The sequence below is a fragment of the Crocodylus porosus genome, unplaced genomic scaffold (genome assembly GCF_001723895.1).
Source record: "Crocodylus porosus isolate Cpor-Errol unplaced genomic scaffold, CroPor_comp1, whole genome shotgun sequence".
Taxonomy (NCBI): domain Eukaryota; kingdom Metazoa; phylum Chordata; order Crocodylia; family Crocodylidae; genus Crocodylus; species Crocodylus porosus.
The window spans coordinates 5374529-5393205 of NW_017728934.1; the positions used below are offsets into that span (position 1 = coordinate 5374529).

The 18677-nt window shown below is 54.8% G+C and overlaps 1 protein-coding gene across 3 annotated transcripts in view; it reads left to right on the plus strand.

Moving 5' to 3' along the window:
- NAV1 (neuron navigator 1) overlaps window positions 1-18677 on the plus strand; it is a 249249-nt gene that overhangs the window by 56939 nt on the left and 173633 nt on the right. For all 3 annotated transcript variants that reach the window (XM_019546382.1, XM_019546384.1, XM_019546385.1), the window contains exons 2-3: window positions 14742-15611; window positions 17198-17292. In XM_019546382.1, the coding sequence (XP_019401927.1) occupies window positions 14770-15611; window positions 17198-17292 (937 nt within the window). In that variant the 5' untranslated portion in view covers window positions 14742-14769. The remainder of the gene's footprint in view (window positions 1-14741; window positions 15612-17197; window positions 17293-18677) is intronic.

Here is an 18677-nt window from a genome sequence, read left to right on the forward strand (position 1 = left end):
ATCCCTCAGGATATTGCCTTCAGCTAGTCTGTTAAGGATGGCCTCCTTGATAATCTTTTCGAAGACCTTCTCCAGGATAGAGGTCAGGGTGATGGGCTTGTAGTTTGCCAGATCTACGTTCCTCCCTTTCTTGAAGATAGGCATGACATTGGCCCTCTTCCAATCATCGGGCCAACTCTGTGACCTAGCAGGTCTTGTAAGGCCCAGGATGCTATCATCTTACCCTTCTCTTCATTGCAAGTGTTGTGCCTGGTGGGGAAGCTGCTCTCAAGTCAGGGCTGGGATCAGGGCAGGGTGCATGTGCATGTGTATGTGGAAGGGGAGGTACCAGGCCAGTGGTGGGGCCAGAGACATGTAACTTGTACTATTTTTGAAATCCAGGCCAGGCAGAGCTTTGGTTTGCACCAGTGTGTGTTGTGGAAGAGCCACTGAACCTTGCTGCTGCAGCTCTGTCCACAATAGCCAGGGGCTGGGGCTGGGGCTGGGGCTGGGGCAGGGCACTGAGACTGTGGTTGCCAGGAGGCCTGAACTCTGCAAGGCCCAGGCTGCTCCCAGCACATACGGGCAGTCTAGCTTCTCAATGGAGGCAGTTGCTGGCACCTGCCCTTCCACTGTGGCGGCAGCTGTCCCTGCAGGACAGAGCTGGGAGTGTGGCCCCTGCTGAGCGGACAGTGGATGACACCAAGGAGCTTGCAGTGTGTGTGGGCTTGCACTGATCCCACGCACAGTACAGCTTTGTGACATCCCCAGCAGCAGGGCTGAGATTCGTTAAGGGGGCTGTGGTGTCATGGCCAGACTGCTGTTGTCCTGCTGGAGTCCTGCCATAGTTGGCAGCACTGCTGTCCTGTGGGGTGCCATGTGAAATGACCATCACCAAAGATCCTGCCTGCTCCCTGGGGCTACGCCGAGCTGGTGCCAGCATGTACCATGGCCCTGCAATGCAGGCTGTGTAGCCCTGGGCACCACTGCTGCCCTCACATCTGCTGAGTCTCTAGGAAGGAGGTGGTTCTGCTGCATCAGCGCAAGGTGCTCTCTGGGGCACATGGGGGCTTATGCAGAGACTCGCCCCAGTGGGATGAGTCCCTGAGCTCAGCCGTCTAGTGAGGCGTCATAACAGAGCTGCATAAGGGGTATTGAGGTCAATATTGAGTGCTGTCCCCCAGGAGGGCTGGTCTAAAGGGAGACTGGAAAATTGGTTTCAGTACAGTCAAAACCCACCTGGATGTACGTGCAGGGCTTCCCAGGAAGCGTCTGCACTTGGTGCAGAACAGGCCCTGTAGAGAGGGCTGGGAAAGGTGCAGCCCTTTGGAAACCCTGTGTGCACAATGGCTCCGGCCTCCAGTCTGCATCACACGGGACCAGCAGCTGCAGGGCGGGGGTCGCTCTCCCAGCCTGGAACTTGGGTGGGGGAAGATGGAGGCGGCACCTAGAGGTAGAGGGCACCTTCCTGTTCCCCAGAGCTGCTTGGCACTGAGACGCAGCAGGAGGCCTGCCCTTCCCACCCCTCTGCATTACTGCAGTGCACTGCTCCACAACTGCCATCCTGTGTGTTTGCCATGCGGGGGAACAGAGAAGGCAGGGACAGAGCTCAGTGCTGGGAGCTATGCGTGCTGCCCCATCCTCTGCCCCCTCCCTCCGGTCCTGAGCATTCCCACCTGCGACCAGAAGATGTAGGCTGCACCTAGAGCTGTTACCAGAGGGGCCTTTCAGGGCTGGTGCTCAGCCTGGCAGGTGCTCCAGCCCTCTGTGGACCCTCCCAAACTTCACATGCCGTGTTCCCCTTCAGTGCTGCTGCTAAAACACTTGTAGGGCTCACCCCCTAATCCCTCTGAGTGGTGCTCCAGCTCATATAGCAGGGGTGGCCCCTCATTGACTCGCCCCCCAGCGACGAGATAAGCAATGTATACTGCTGCCACCCAAGTCACTCAAGTGGGGAAGGCAAGGGTATTGGAGCAGGAGCAGAGTTATAGTCCTGGCTTTGCACACACCTTTGACTTAACCACAGTCAGTGTCTGTAGCACATGGATTTGTTATACATGGAGCAGGGGGAGGAACTGAGGCACGGGGCAGTGAAGCGATACAGACATGGAGATGCAATAAGTCAGTGCCACTCTCATGCTTCTAGAGCGCTCCCCCTCCATGGAAACTTTCTGGATCTGCCCACATGAAGCGAGAGCATCTGGGGAAATGAAGTAGCCGGAGCAACGTTCTCCGAGTGCCAGGGACTCCGAGCGTTCCCACTGGCTTCCTCCAGAGCAACTAGCTCTCCCCGCCCTGCCAGATGGAGCCAGTGCACAGAGCCAAGACAGCAGCTGTGAGAACGGGCCGAGAGGGGAAGGAATGAAGCAGGGGGAAGAGCGATAAGGAGGGCAGAGAACTAGAAGGAATCCTGGCTTGTAGGGAGCTATTGAAGGACCTGCAAATGAGAGCAGGAGTGTGACAGGCCTGCTGGGCTGCGTCGGATGGGTTAGCAAGGTGAATTAGCTTGGCAGTGCCGAGAGCATCCAACTCCCTGCCCTGCTTTCATTGCTCGCCAGGCAGCGCTGGAGTCCGTGTGCTCTGGAGGTGGTTTTACTCAGCAAACATCTGGTGAGAAATGGGATTTGCACTCCTGGCTTTTGCATTCCTGTGCATCCGAAACACAAGGAGCTCTGAGCGTGAGAGGAGGCTGCCTGGCCCCAGGCTCTGGTGAGTCAAACCCCCTCTCCTACTCTGCTTGAATGTGCCTGCTGACTGCAGGCAGCATGCGCTTAGCCTACGGCTGCAATGCAGGAAGTTTGGCTGGCAGGAGCTGAGCGCCAGGGGCTGCAATGCAGGACATGCTGGCCTGCAGGAAGCTCTCTCTATGGAGGTTGCAGTGCAGGGAGAAGGGGCTGCAATGCAGGCAGCTCTGTAGGAGAGAGTGGTAAGGCAGGAAATGTTGCTGCAAGAGGCTGCAGTCCTTAGAACAACTAGTGCATTGGTTTGTGATGCAGCCGCCTGGGAAGCTGACAGGGACGGGCCATCACAGTATAGCCTGCTTTTCCCATGTTTCATTCCTTGCTGATGCTCATCACTGCAGTATTGGAGCTGCTCAGGAGTGGTCACAGGGGTCTCCTCACCGAACCCAGGCAAAGCAGGGATGATTCATTCTATTTTATAAATGGGGAAGCTGAGGCACAGAGCAGGGCCATGGCTGCCCCCATCCCCCAGCATCAATCCTTTGTTCCAGCTTTGTGTCTCTTTTGCAAGACCATTCTGCAACCCTGTGGCTTGGGAAACTGGGCTTATACTGTGGGCGAGTAATGGAAAATGCCTCCTGCTGAACTTGTGGTGCAGCCCTGCGAGGCCAATTGTTTCCTCTCCCTCTCTTGCCTTAGCTCCCAACCAGAGATGCAACAATAGCCAGGAGCCAAAAAAGGAAATCAAGGGACTTTTCCTGTATTGCTTGCTGGATCATTCATCAGCCTGGAAAAACAACTGGGATCAGTGCCTCTGCCCTCCTGGCCAGCACAAGTCATCTTCCCAGCATGCATCCCTGGCTACACTAGCACCAGTATTTCAGATAAACATCCGACCTGACTTTAAAGGTGTGCCCTGCTAGAGAACCCAGCTAGCACAGCCTCATAGCGCCGTTCTAGGGTTTAAAACCTAGTGGGAGAAACTTGAACCTGGACCTCCAAATGAAGCACCTAAACCTCTACAGACTAAGCTATCTGGACTTACGGGAAACAATACGGGAGGACTTGATGATTCTAAAATTAAACTGGCCTTTTAGCTCGCAAGCAATGTGCAGAGCTGCTGCAACTGCAGCAAGCATTCCAGCCAGGAGCTCACAGACCCACTTCCTGGGGCCTCCTCCAAACTCTTCCTTCCACATCCTGCACTCCCCCTCCCAGCTTCTTGCAAGTTGCCGCGTGGACCAGCCTTGTGCAGATGCTAAAAGCCACTTCCTATCCACAGCTCTCAGGAGAGATGACACACAGGAGGTAGGCTCCATTGCAGTCCAGTACCCAGCTTTTCTGTAACAGGCTGGAGAGAAGTGGGCCAAGCTCTCAGGAGTTCTCTAAACCAGTGGTGCTCAAACTTTTTTTATTGCATAGAAAAGCATCCTAGTTCTATAGTTTGGCATAGCCTAATATTAAGTCTTGTAAGTAATGTTAGAAAGGAACAATATTTTCAGCAATTTTAGTTCTATTAATACAAAGTAAACAGTTTAGTATGTTACAAGAAAAGGTACTGTTAATATTATTGTCATTATCATTATTAGTAGTAATAGTGATGATGATGGTGATAAATTCACAGGCAGGCATGAAGACAGGCAGGGCTGTGATTGCCATCTAGGCACTTCTGATAGATGATCAGAATAGGCTGGGCAGGGGGATGGAAGATGAAAGGCTAAGGGCCTGCTGCGTGTGGCAGGAGGCACTGAATCAGTGACGTGCCTGATGGCTCAGTGCCCTGTGCAACAGGAGGGACTGAGGTTGGTGGGGCCACTGGTTTACACTGGGTGGTAAGAAGGTGACGGGCTTTCAGGTTCCCAGCATTGGCTGGACGACTGTGGGTCTCAGGCCCACGGGAGGGGAAGACAGTGAGGGGCTGTCTAGCTGGCTGCACTCAGGGCAGGATTAACACTTTAGTGGGCCCTAGGCAAACAAACTCATGGCCCCCTACTTTTTTACTCAGTAATTATAATATGTAAAATAAGCACAACTGAGCCCCTTCTTCACTTAGGGTCCTAGGCATGTGCCTAATTTGTCTATGTGTTAATCTAGCCCTGGCAGCACTATACCCTACCTCAGACCCCCACTTCCTAGTGCTCTTACCACTGTCTCCTAACAGGAGAGGCAGGAGCTCTGTGCTGTGCCAATGCACCACGGATGGGTGGTGGGCATGGGGCTACCAAGCGCAGGCACCCACTGCCTTTCCCTTTCCAGCTTCCAAAGCTTTCACGTGGCTCTGGAGTCCAGGGTGTGGATGCCGCTGCCATTTGCTGCCTCCTGCTCCCACTGAACTCAGCAAAGAGGGGATGAGTAGCTTAGTGCAACTCATTGTGGCTACCCTGTTCGGTGCTTCAGTTTCCCCACTGGCAGATCGGGGCTAATGCTCCTGGACCTCCATCTGCAAGGATTGCCGAGTTTCATGGTGTCAAGTGTAAGGGCAGCTGCTGCATTGTAAGTCCAGGCCCTTGGCTGAGCACAACACAATTTGTGCCTAGAAATTCTCTTAGCTCCTGTCCTGCCCCTTGAGGGGCCATGCATACCCATGTGGCATGAGCCCAGAGCTGGCCTGCTGAGATCTCTGTCCAGGGGGCCCGGCACACTCCCCTGCACTGGCTTATACCACCACAGACATGGTCCAGCATGTAGGTCATGGCCAGCATGAAGCAGGTTACGGCGCCCTCTGGGCTGCTTTGTCTTGGCTCTTCAGTGTCAGCTCCCTGGGGCTGATCCTGTTCTCATGTAACTACACAGTGCACCCCCGGCCGTGGCGGCAGGGGTCTTGGCCTTCTGGGGGCTCCAGAATGGCACTTAGACCTGTCGATGCTGCCCCCTGTGAGCCAGGCCCACCCCCAAAGAGCCAATTCTGCCCACTGGCTCTCACCCTGCCCTGCAGTGCTGCAGTGTGGATGGCTTGGCAGATTCGGGGGTTATCAGGTGCTACATCTTGGGGCAGCCGGGCTGTGGAGGGGGGGCATGTGCTCCACACCGCTCCAAGTCACTTCTGCTGCCAACTGCTACCTCAGGCCAGTGTGGAACAGAAGCTTTTTCCCAGCCCAGTGCCCCGCATGGCAGGGAGGCAGGTCTGAGCCACCCTGGCCCTAGCTGAATGATGGCCCAGCACCATGGGTCCCTTAAGCAAACGTGCAGCCTAGGAGCCGCATGCACACCTTGCCTGCTGGCACCCACCCACCATCCCCGGGAGAAAACCCAGAAGCGGGCAGCAGAGGTTTTGTGGCTGAGCAGCATCGGTGTAGGCCAGGCAGGCTGGCAGGCATCCCAGCCACTCCACGGGCTTTGTAATCTGAGCGGGTTCCCAGGGCAAGCGAGCGCTCCCTGCACATGTGTCCCAGGCTGGAGTTAGACACAACAAGAGAGACTCCTCGGCAGGGGAGTTTCCCAGTCAGCCTACGAGGGGGGGAGCATTATCTCAGCCCTTGGGGACCTGCCTTGTGCTGCTCAGACCAGGAAACGATATTTGATGGGGAGGTGAGATAGACTCCCAGACTCAGCACAGCCAGCCTGCCCCTCCTCCACACGCTGGAGGAGGCAGCGGCAGTGTGGAGTAGACCTTGCTAGGGGACTTACTAGAAATCAGGACTGGGCCCAGCAGGATCTATTTATACTGCAGCCAATAGCAGCTACTGCAGGGTCACCTGAAGCAAGGGAGATCCCCAGGGCTTAAGTACAGGCGGGGAAGCCTGGGTGTAGGCAGGGCAGTCCTGCAAAGCACTCTGGATCTTGTGATACAATGGACTGCAGTACAGCCAAAGTTGGGGGGGCGGCAATGCAGAGCCATTGGATCTGGCCTCCAGATATGGGGCTTTAGTGGCATTCAGCAGCAGGAGGCTTCAGGGAAAGTCAGGGCAATGATGGTCAGGTCCCAGTGCCCACTGTCCTGCCTGTATGGCTCTGATCTCAGCTGGGTCATCCTGGCCCTCAACCACTGGCCAAAGTTATTCCTTTGGGAAAATGGGAGGTTGTTGCCAGAAACCTGTGTCTGAAAAGGAGCAAGGAGTCAGAGATGATGAGAAGCAGCTGCCAGGATGATGCTGTGGCAAAAAAGGTTGATGTGAGCCCTGGAAGTATCAGTCATCGTCATTGTTGGCATTCCCTCATGATTGAGGATGATCACTGACAGGTCAAGTACAGGGTTGTAAATGATGGAGCCAGTCCGAGAGGCACAGACTCTCTGGCAGACCCCACAGGTGGTGGTTAAAGGGGGGGGGGGTCTGACCACAGATTTCTCAGTCTTGTTTCCTTTCCTTCCATTCCTGTCATTTTTCTGCCTCCAGGGTAAGATGTACCTTCTGCCACAAGGCGTCACCATGTAGCCCTGCCCCGGGCTAGCCTTTCCCAATTTGTGTTGTCAATGCCATACTTGTTAATGTTCACCTTGAGGGTATCCTTGTAGCTATTTGTCTGGCCCCCGCATGCCCTTTATCCTTGGCTGAGTTGGGAGCGTAGCAGTTGCTTTGGTAGACATACATCAGATGTGCACACACAGTGCCCCATCCACTGCAGCTGATGCTGAATAATCAACGCTTCCATTCTGGTGTATTAACATCAGTGAGGACACTGGCATTTGTGCAACGATCCTCCCACTTTATGCCAAGGATCTTCCAGAGGTAGCGCTGGTGGTGGCATTCCAGGCTTTTCAGGTGGTCCCTGTAGGTCTCCCATAGAGAAAAGTTGGGATTACCAAAGCCTTATATAGTAGAAGCTTTGTTTGAATCCTGATTTGTGATCATTGAACACACAATAATTCAGTCTTCTGAAGGCAGAGCTGGCACATCAAATCTTATACTGGATCTCCTTGTCAATGTTGGCCTTCTTTGAAAGACGGCTGCTAAGGTCTGCAAAGTGTTCAGCATTCTCGTCAATGAAGACCTTTGCCAGGAGAGTTGATTGGCCTGGAGCAGGCTGGTGAAGAACCTTTGCTTTTCTGATGTTAAGGGTCAATCTCAGGCACTGATATGCTTGAAAGCAGCAGTTAAGGGCCATTCATACGTCCTCCTCCGTATGTGCAACGACAGCACAATCGTCAGCATACTGAAGTTCCACAATTGAGGCCAAAGTAACTTTAGTTTTGTAATGGAGGTGGGAGAGATTGAAAAGGTTCCTGTCCAGCCTGCAGTCAGTGCTGATGACCGCAAGCATCTTGATGACCGCAAGAATGATGGAAAACAGAACTGGTGATCACGCAGCCCTGCTTGACTCCAGTTCGAATGGCAAAGGGCTCCATAGTAGGGCTACTGCATAGGATGGAGGGAGTCATTTGGTCATGAAGGAGTATTAATAAGGGGGGTTATGAGTAGGGGTAGGCCCTTGATTTCACCTCTGAGTGCAAGATTGGTGAGATAATCTTGGGATACTGCATACAGGTTTGGTGTACTTGTTTTAAAAAGGATAGAGAGAAAGTGGAGTGCAGGAGGGAGTCACAGAAGAGTTTCAGGAACTGGAAAATATACCTTCTAGGGAGAATGACAGAGCTCCATCTGTCTAGCATAGTGCTGAGCAGAGATATAGTTGCGGTGTGTAAAGACCTTCGTGAGTAGAAAATATCAGGTCCTAAAGGGCTCTTTAATCTATTGGCAAAAGTCATGAAGCGCTGGCTGAGAGCTGAAGCCAGACACATTCCCGTTAGAATAAGGTGCACGTTCTAGCAGGTAGAGTGACAGGCCCTGGAGCAGGCTCCACACCTTTTGAACACTCCCGACCTTTTGCACTGACCCACAGCATTTCTTATGGAGCAGCATGAGCCGTTCTTGTAACATTTGATTGTCAATGGAGGGCCCAGTACTGTCCGTGGGGCATTTCCCCTGGCCCTGTCCACCCCCTGTCTAACTTGGGACCTGCTGCACCAGTGGAAGCAATGGACTCACCAGTTCATGAGATATATTCTCATTTCCTTTCTGCCATACCTGGACCATTGCTATGAAGCACTCCCACCCCTGACTCCTGCTCCATGCAATACATCTTCCATGCAGGCCCAGTCCCAGGCTCTCTGTCCCAGACATCTTTATTGAAACTGCTCCAGGTGGCGCAGAAGTGACTCCTTTGCCTGCCTTCAGAGGCAGTGGGAGCAAGGGGGCAGGGTGCATCTTGCGGTGATACCCCCTGCACATGGTGTAGATGTGCCTTGATGCCTTCAGACAAAGGTGGATGCCTCTTTCTGGGAGAGTCTTCAGCCAAACAACTGAAACTGCAGTCCAGCACAAGTCCCTGGGTTCAGGATGGTGGTAAGCAGGAGAGCTATCATGGCCTGCGCAATGCGGCAGGTCAAATTATGTTATGCAGTGGTCTCTTCTGGCCTCAAACTCTCTGCAACTCAGGGGTAGCTGCTCCAGGCCAGCCCATGATGAAAGATGTTCCTCTCTTTAGGTATGGTTGGCACATCAGACACTGCCTGAGGGGAGCAAGCCGTGTGGAGACTGCCCAGATCACCACAACCATTGCACAGCTGCTTTCACTTATGCCCCTCAGAGCAAGTCTGAGCATAGGTGAGCGGGGAATGTGTCGGGTTGGCTGGAGGTCCATCCCAGCAGCAGGTGCATCACTATGAGGGAAGCAGTCCCTGTGCTGTTTGGGTGGTGCCTGCCCATGAGAAGCACAAAGCACTTGGGCTCTTCTCGGGACCCTTTCATATTTACAGAAACCCAGCTGAGCTCTTCCAAGCCAACTGGAGTCATCCCCCACTCCCTGTATGTGCATGGGTTTTGCATCATCACACACAGCTCCAAGCCCATCCTGCCCCCTCTGCCTGGCCAGAAGGGAGAAAGTGCATCCTGCCCCTCTGCTGGGCTCTGCCAGAGCCAGTGTGAAACCCATCTAGGACACAGCAAGGGGCAGGGCAGCCCTGTGAAGTAGCAGCAGTGGCTGTTCAAAAGATGTTGAGCAAAGGGGCCAGCTGTGGGCACAGTCCCCGCTGGGCACAGGATCATAGGAAGTGGGGCTGGAAGGCATCTCGGGATATCACCTAGTTCATCCCTGTCCCAAGGCAGGTCCACATCATGGGTCAGAAAAGCCGCCTGCCCTCTGCTTTTGCTCATTTACTAACAGGATCCAGCACATTAATTTGGAGCAAAAAAGCACCTTGAAGCTCAATGCCTAGGGCCTCCCACCCCCTCTACACATGGGCACATCATGCACTTCCCCCCCGCCCCCAGTGCCCAGCTGACCTCAGCACTGTGAGCAAGCTGGGCACGGCAGCCAGTAGCAGGGCCAGCTCCACAGTGCTGGGCAGGGAGAGGCCTTGCTCTGCTCTCAGCCATCTCCTGTCACTCCCTGTGCCACTGGGCACAGTGGAGCCAGTTCACACTTGCCCCTCCCACGTGGACTGACTGACTTGGCTGTGCCTTGTCTGTAGGGGAGGACATCTGCCTTGACCCAGCTCTCCCCCTGTATCACCCTCGCTAAGGAGGGAGTGACCTGCTCTGACCTCTTCTGTCTGCTTGTGCTTGCACAGGCCCTCTGTGCTAGAATCAGCTAGTGATGAGCTGGCTACACATACCGTGTGTTCCCCTTACCTGTGTAACACTCTCGTGGATCCATGACTCCCACCATGCATTGCCCTTGTTAGGGGCCTAGCCTGCCACCCAGGTTCTTCCTTGGACTGGCTGATGGCCCATTTGCTTTGAGATGTAACTGGGCTGCAGAGTCCTCCTCGTTCTCTGCCCTCTCTGCAGTAGGACATACCAGGAGGCACCACTCTGTGTGGCTGGGGTTGCCACGTGCATGTGTCCTTGGGGCGTGTCCCTTGCTGGGGGTTGCTCTAGACAGTGGTATGGATTCTCCCAGAATGCCACTGACATACCCGTAGCTACTCAGCATGGCAGACAGCATTGTAGGGGCACAAGGGTGTGTTGTGAAAGAGCTGCTGGGTGTACACAACACAGTCCTGTTTGCTGGGGAAGACTAGGAGGAGAGAGTCTTATACCAGTTACAAAGCTGTGGGTGCACTAACAGAGGTAGATCTTCCACGGGTGCCAATACTCGTTGCCCCACTGAACCAAATGAGTGAAGCCACCCTGAACATGGACCCGCCTTAGATTCCTTTGGCCTCAGGGGACCCAGAGTGGAGATGACATGTAGGATGTGAGTGGGTGAGCTGATGCAAGTCTCAGGGCTTGTCTGATGGTAATGCTCCCTGTGGGGGCTCATCCCAAGAGTGTGCCTGATTACAGGGTAGGGTTTGTCAAGTGGAAAGTGATATAAAGGACTGTGGAGAAAGGTAAGCCTATTTTGGAAAAGTAGCGTCTGCACTGGGCATAACTAGAGTGGGAGAATTCCTCTTGGATAATTAGGCTGGAAACATTTCCTAGGTCAGCACTCTCTGGGAGTCCAAATCAGTGAAATGAACATGAAGGCAGGAGCTGGGGAAGTTCATGCTGGGTCCATGATCTGTAAAACACATGGGACCTAACCACAAGAGCCCAACCCCCAGCCCTGCACTGAGGACAATGCCTGGATCTCATGGGGTCAGGTGGCTGGAGCTGAAAGCCAGTGTGATGGGTCAGTGGTGAAACAGATGGCAGGGGCAGAATTTCCCAGGACCTCAGCTCTTGTGTAGGCACCATGACAAGTAGCCTGATTCCCAGCTGGGCAGGACTTCTTGAAGACCTGCCCCACATGTGTAATACCGCTATGGAAATGGGCAGCTGCATTCTGGTCCTGTAGGGCAGGGGTTGTCAACCGGAGTATACGTACCCCTGGAGGTACTTGAGAAGGCCCTAGAGGTATGTGCGCATGGGTGAGGATGGAGCACTGCCACGCATCATCCCGTGCAGGTGCCGCCTGCCCGCCTGGATGCCATGCGCACCCACCCCACTCGGCATCCAGCCACTTGCCACCCCCTGTCCCCTGTCCAGCCATCAAGGGTACACTGCTAAGCATCCAGCCACCGGGGGTACACTGACCCAAAAAGGTTGAAAACCCCTGCTGTAGGGGTTTCAGGAGGCCTGTGAGGATTCTTCACGCTAAGCGGACAGCGGCAATCTGAATTGGTTTGTTTGCAGATCAGTTCTTGTTTTGCATAATTCTCGCCCCCGGGTTGGAGTTCCTGTCACAAGGGAGTCACCTCCCCTCCTGGGCACCACATACAGATCGCAGGGGCTGGACAACCCAGGCATTTAAGGCCAGCTGTGACCTTAGGTGAATTCAGCCTGAAATGCAAATAAGTTTAAGAAGTTAGGAGACAGGTATTGAACCCCAAAGCAGAGCTGACGCTAAGAGCAGACACAGCCCCCAGGGAGCATACCCCTGGCCCAGGCCCTGAGCCAGCCTGCTGTGAAAGCACCCCAGCAACCACCATGACACTGTGACACCAATGCGTCTGCTCACCTGTTTAACATATTAGGCTCATATTTAGCATTGTGCTAAAGAGGCACCACTTGCCCAGCTGCAGGTGCCATCATATTGGCAATCATAGCAGGAGAAAGGCCCAGCCCCTGACACTGGCCTGTGATACTCATCCCATCTCACCTGGGATCTCTGAGCACTCCCGGATACCATTATTATGGCCGTCATTATTTATTACAGGCATGACCAGAGTGCCCAGAGTTCAGTTCCCAGGATCTCCCTGTGCCAGGGCTGTATAGACACAAAGTAGAGGCAGTCCTTGGGGAGGCATCACATATGCCGTTTCCATCAGGGTCAACTGCTTTGAGTGGGTATGTGCATGCAGCCCTGGACATACAGCAACCAAGCAAGGTTTGGCCCTGTGACTTGCAAATCTGGTCTCACTACAATCCTTCCAGAGCCTGCACAGGGAGATCAGCCTCCCCATTTGCTGCAATCAACCCAGTGTCCATCTGAGCATTTCTCGGCAGTCACAGTACTGCAGTCGCCCGTGCATGCTGTAACATGTTGTTGTGTGATGCAGAGTCTGTCACACAGACCATGTCCCCAGGCACTGAATGGAGGGACAGCAAATCCCAGGAAGAGGGGATGCATGTCCAGATGAAATTCAGATGGAGATGGCAAGCCCATGTGGGCTGGGAGGAGAGCTGCAGTGGAAAGCATTCTGTCATCTGGCACGGTGAGGGGGGACAGAGAGAAGGCTGGCACTAGACAGGATGCAGTGGTGGAGGAGCTGGGCAGAAGGGCTGCCGGATCCATACAGGAAGTTGTGCAGCTGAGGAGAGTGGGTTTGAACTAGCCCTGAGATCACTCACCTAGCTCGGCAGAGTGTTTACAGTGCCATTCAGACAGGGAGAGCCTTGCATGAGGGCTCTTCAGAGCTGTTACTGCTTTGAACCTCAGCACAGGGCCTGACCTCAATTTCCTGTAATATGACTAAACTGCTGGGGTCAGCGATATGGATTCAGGGTGGCTTTTTAATGGAAATTGAATTCTTGAAGCCGTTTCATCTGCCTTTCCACTCTGGTATATGAAAGACATTCCTCCAGGCCACTGGGGCTCAGACAGGGACATGCTTGGTGCAGCTGCATTTCATCCTTTCCCGTCAGCTGGAAGGGGCCACTGGGGCAAAGGGAATCTCCTTGAGACGTGGTTCAAACAGGGGGGCAGCAGGGGTTTGAACCAACACACCAAGCAGGGAGAGGACAAGCAGGAAACCAGGGAAATGGCCATTGTGTAGCAAGGTGTTGGCCCCTGGCATGAGGTGTTGTTTCCCCAACAACAGGGTCCTACCAACAATAGGGTCCTACCAACAGAGTAGCAGGGAGGGAGCCAGAGCAGTAAGATGCAGCACCAGCCCAGGTGTCCCCATGCACCATGAAGGTCAATGGCAAGGTTGGGTTTTCTTCAGAGGTCTCTCCGGGTTGAGGGCCTGCTGCTAAGTGAGGATTGGGATCTCAACTCCTCAGCGCTTTTCTTTTGTTGGGGGTCAGAGCAAGGACCTATAAGTCACCCCTCTCAGAGAAGCATCCTCACTTCCAGGCCTCCACAGTGACCATTTATGTCACATCAGAGCAGCTCCAGCCAGAGATACAGTAGGGGACCCAACTGACAACGGCCTACTGCCTGGCTTAGAGGGCACTGAGATGCTGGAGCCTGAATCAGGCAATATATGGACATTCAGGAGAGCACTGCTCTGGAGAGCACTGTGAGAGTGGAGCAGACACCCTCAGCCCCCAGGGTCTCTGCCAGGCTGGCAGCATGGACATCCCTCTTGGGATGCCTCTTGGGATACCCCTGCCTGGAGGGACAGTGACTGGGTCTCCCAAGTCTCCCCAGGGAGTGTGCTGCCCATGTCCCTCATCTGCTGCCTTTTGTACCAACTCTTTTGTACCAGCTCCTCTGCTGTCATGGCTCTACAGGCATCTCCCTTAGCTCCTGGCTGAAAGCAGAGCAGGAAAAATACAGCCATGGCAGGAGGAACTGAATGAGGACACAACCCCTCCAGAGGAGCAAGCTGGAGGGCGCTAGCCTCTTACACAAGCCACAAGAGCTCCTGAGAACAAGGACCCCCCTGGCAGCAAGGGAAGGCTCACAGACTCTTCATCCATGGGCGTAATCCAAAGCATTTCCTCTGGTCTGGGGGACCTGCTGTCAGGAGAGCCCTGCTAGCCCCTGACATCCACCATGAGCAGCCCAGGGCTAGTCATAGAAATCATAGAGAAGTAGGGCTAGAAGGGACCCCCCCATAGATCATCCTATTCAACCCCCTTCCTGAGGCAGGATCATCCCCATCCAAACCATCCCATACAATTTCATAATCTAACAGCTTAGTAAAACTACCATGAACCCTGACATAACACAGACCGAACATCCAACTTGCCACACGTGAAGCAGGGGAACGGCGGCAGCCAACACCTGCTTCTGTAGGAGATTATTATACACTCAGGTGGTCCTGGGTAGCAGGTCATGCCCCCCCAGTACAGAGGACGTGGCAAACCCCCCCACGGTCGGTACCAATCTGATCATGGGGGAAACTCCCTTCCTGACCCTCAGGTGAGCGGAGGCGAGTGGAAATATGCCGAGTGGAGGGGCAGGACCCTCCAGCCAGAAACCTCTGAACAGGGACTGCCCCTGCTGAGCCCAGACTTAACTTGCTCTGCTCTGCTCTCCTCTCTCCAGGTCGCTAGCCCTTGAACCCGCCTCGCCGATGATGAATGGGACGGCCAACGTGAACCCTCCTGGCCGAAGCCACTATGCCTCCGCCATTCCAGTGCCTCGCACCATGTCCCACAGCAAGCTGCATGCCATGGCAGCGTCACCCAGGCTACCCTCACAGCAAAGCAGCCTGGGCACGGCCCCCTCCCCACGGGCTTCACCACCATGGCCAGGAAAGGCACCAACCAACATTACCACCCCAGCCTCCAAAGGCCCCAAGCAGAAGAGTGCTGCCAAAGCCCCCATGAACACCGGGGCTGGCCCTGACAAGGCAGAGCCACCCGAGTGCAAAGGACCAGATGCTGAGTCTGGCCTCAGCCAGGTCACGTCACCCTCAAGCAGCAGCTCCCCAGGGGTGCAGAAGGTGACACTGAGAGCCTCTGGGGTGCCTAGGAAGTCGCAAGTGCAAGGAACAGAGAGAGACAAGGACAGCTCAAAGGCTGGGGAGGTGCCTAGCAGCCACAGCACCAAGAAGGGCTTGGGGAGACCCAGTGGCCCTGCTGAACTGCCCAAGACACCTCAGCTGCAAGGGAAGAGCCCCTCCCGCTTCAGCCTGCACAGTGAGAGTGGGCTGCCTGGGCCCCAGGACACACTCAGTGCTAAGAGGCCACAGAGCTGCCCCCTGAAGGGCCAGTGGGCATCAGAAGTGACCTGGAAAGGCAGTGGGGTGCCCAAGCCCTGTGCAAGGGAGGACAGGCCCCCGGTGAGCTCCTTGGACACCAGCAGCTTGGCACCAAATAAAGGGCCAGCATTACACTCTGGGGCCATCAGCTTTTCCACAGCCCCACAGCAGAGTCACCCTGTCACTGCCACTGTGGCACCCTTCCACTACCGGTGAGTCCCCTGCGCTCACTCAGCACGTGCTGGGCATGGGGCAGGGCCTGCCCCTGCTGTTCTTCCGTTTTTCCTTGCCCACGCCCTAGGGTTTCAGCAGGCCTCAGACTCTTGCAGGCAATGGTTCACTGTCATCGGCTCCCTGAGCCATTGCCCAGCTCTGTGCTATGCTGGTGGCTTTTGCCCCAAGCAGAGCCTCTGCCATGGACCACACAGGAGCCAGGAGGGAAGCCACCAACCCCACTGAGGCCTATGCCCTTCCATTGGTGTGGGTGACATCAGCAGACCCCAGAGTGTCAGCACATCCCAGCCATAGGGTTTTCAAAAAAGACGGGTCTGGAGTAGCCTTCAGAGCCTAAGGCACTATTGGCTTGGCCCTCCCTGCCAGCCAGGAGAAACATGCTAGAAAGGAGAACATGGCTGTCCTGGACCTTCTCCCCTGACAGCAGTGAGGCTGCCAGCCCAGCTCTCTGGAGCCATGCACTGACCTTTGTCCCACAGGAGCTCCCACAGAAGTGGGTCCCGTGGGGCCCCAGGGGCAGCTGGCAGCAGTGCCCAGAACAGGCAGCTGGAATAACCCTCAGGGGACTTCGTATTAAAGCTCGTTCCATGGGATTGAGCAACACTGAGTAGTTAACAGCTGGGTCCCTTGCAGACTTCGCAGCTCAGTGCTCTGTTATGCGCTGCCCCTCTCTCTCAGACCAGGGAACCAAGAACGCAAGGGCCTGGCTACAGGCTCTGTCCAGCCGAGGAGAGGGGAATGCATATGCCACTCTGCTGTCATATTTAGAGTTTCTAGCCTTCATGGATGCAAGAAACAAGCTTAACAATGTGGCCCCAGGGCCAGAGCCATGGAGCCTGTGTCCATGGTGCACTGAGGACCCCACTCGTCTTCATCCACCTAGGCTAAGGGACAGGATGTTCCCAAAGCATATTGGGATCCCCTGAACAAGACATTAGGATGAAGACTTTTGGCAGCTTGGTGATGCTCTGTGTCCCTGACAGGAGGTAGCGATGGGCCAGAAGGGCAAGGACCTGCAGGGACAGAGACACGGTGTAACCAAAGGGGTGCAGTGTTCCCCAGATCCACCACGAGTCCTTGCCTGGAGGGTTTCAGGTGGATACTGACCCCAAGGGATGCTTCCCAAAGGAGGGGATTGAGCAGTGGGAGGTCAGAGCCACCAAAACATCCTCCTGCCAGAAGTAGCTGCTTCCTCCCAGCATGGCACCTCCTCCCACTGCACAGCAGGGGTGGGCCTGGAGAGAGCCTCCATGCCCGTGAGGGCTTGATGCTATTCTGAGAAGGGCCAAGTGGGCACGTTGCTAGAACAGAATGGGCCAAAGATCTCATTTCTGCTTCCCCAGCCGTGCCCTGCCTCCTAGGCAGAATGAGCAGCCTCGCCACCAGCAACCAGGATCTGCTGGTTCCAGCAAGGTCCCCTCCGCCTGTGGGGCCCAGATCCCCTTGTTTCCCCAGTCACTGTTACTGCCATGGAGCTTGGGACCTGGTGTCTGCTGCCTATGACAGCTTCCTGCAGAGTTGGCCCTGAGCCCCACAGACCTTAACACCTTGCTCTGCCTTCCAGGGTGCAGGGGGACAGGGAAAGAAGTGAGCCCTCCCCAGAGGAGCACCCACAGACCAGCCCTGCAGAGGGGCCTGAACCCCACTTCCGAGGCTTGAGTAAGTCAATCCAGGATTTACACCTCTGTGGGTTGGGAGTGGAGGGGGCACTGCCTCGAGCAAGCATCCTTGTCACAGGCTGGGTGGGAGTGGTGCTCCGGAATGGGCCTGAAGTGTCTATTTGCAGGCTGCATTTTATGGTAACTAACCAGTAGCTGATGGGGCTAGATCCTGCCCTCAGTGATGCCTGGTGCAAATTTGGAATCACTCCAGTGGTGGTGAAGTGTTTGCACTGGCAGAGATGTGGGCAGGACAGAGCGAGGAAGAAGGACCGAGATGCTGTGTAATTAGTTCCAAATGAGGTTGCCGACTAGGAAGCCATTGCCTGCCTGCCCTTACTGACTCAGTCTGCGAGGTACAGGAGGCCGGTAGTGAGCCCAGGGTGAATGAGATGCCCATGGGCCACACTTGGTGCCCAGCTGGATTCAGCTGGACATTTGTTCTGAACTGAGTCAGGCATCGGTGTGGTTTTTATAGAGCCCTGAGCTCTAGGGGCAGGGAGGCTGGCGGGGAGGGTGAAGTGAGCCCAACTGTACCATTGGGACCTGCATAGGTTGTAGACATGCCCCCTTTTGCCTTGTAGCAGCGCAGAATGGGCTTAAAAGGTGGCTCTGCACTGGAGTGAAGGAAGTGCAAGGTGCTGGGCTATAGAGAGTCAAGCTCCTAATAGAGGAAGCAGGGGAGCTCTAGCATCAAGAAGGAGGCACCCCAAAGTGGATTGTTTCTGGGGGCCTGGGCACTACTGTTGTACTGAGATTCATGGAAGAAAGGATTAGGTGCAAGCTGTTTGACCTCCTCTGCTCCAGAACTGATATTCATGTGTGAATAAAGCCAGTTACATGTCAAATATACCCAGATTTCCTTGTCAGTGGGAATCTGTCCTGTAAGGCCCTGGAACTGTACTGCCACTGAGCAAAGGACACCACTGGTATCAGACTGGGACAATGGCACCACATGATTATTGTGAGCTATCTCTAATGCAACACACTTCAGGACCCTAGTCAGGGCTCATTGTGCTGAGCATCATGTAGACATGTGCATAGGCACTGCCTTCCCAAAGGAGCCTGCAGCCTTGGACTTTGGCCATGCCTAGAGGAGAAGCAACCAATGTGACCAGCCTCTCACTGGGTACAAGGCATTAGCCTGAAACCCTCAATGGACTGAGACTTGGTTCCTGGGAGGCCTCTTTTTCTCTCCGGCAAAGTGGTATCATAATACTCAGCAGAGGCTCTGAACCGGAGTTCCTTTGGTTTAGATGGAAAGAGAATATTGGATGAGTGTGTGAGACCCCTTCAACCCTGCCCCTTCATTTTCTTTTGGCCAGGCAGCCAGGCATGCTGAAGATCTTCCATTTGTTTGGAGATGTGGGGGCAGGGTGGCTAGGT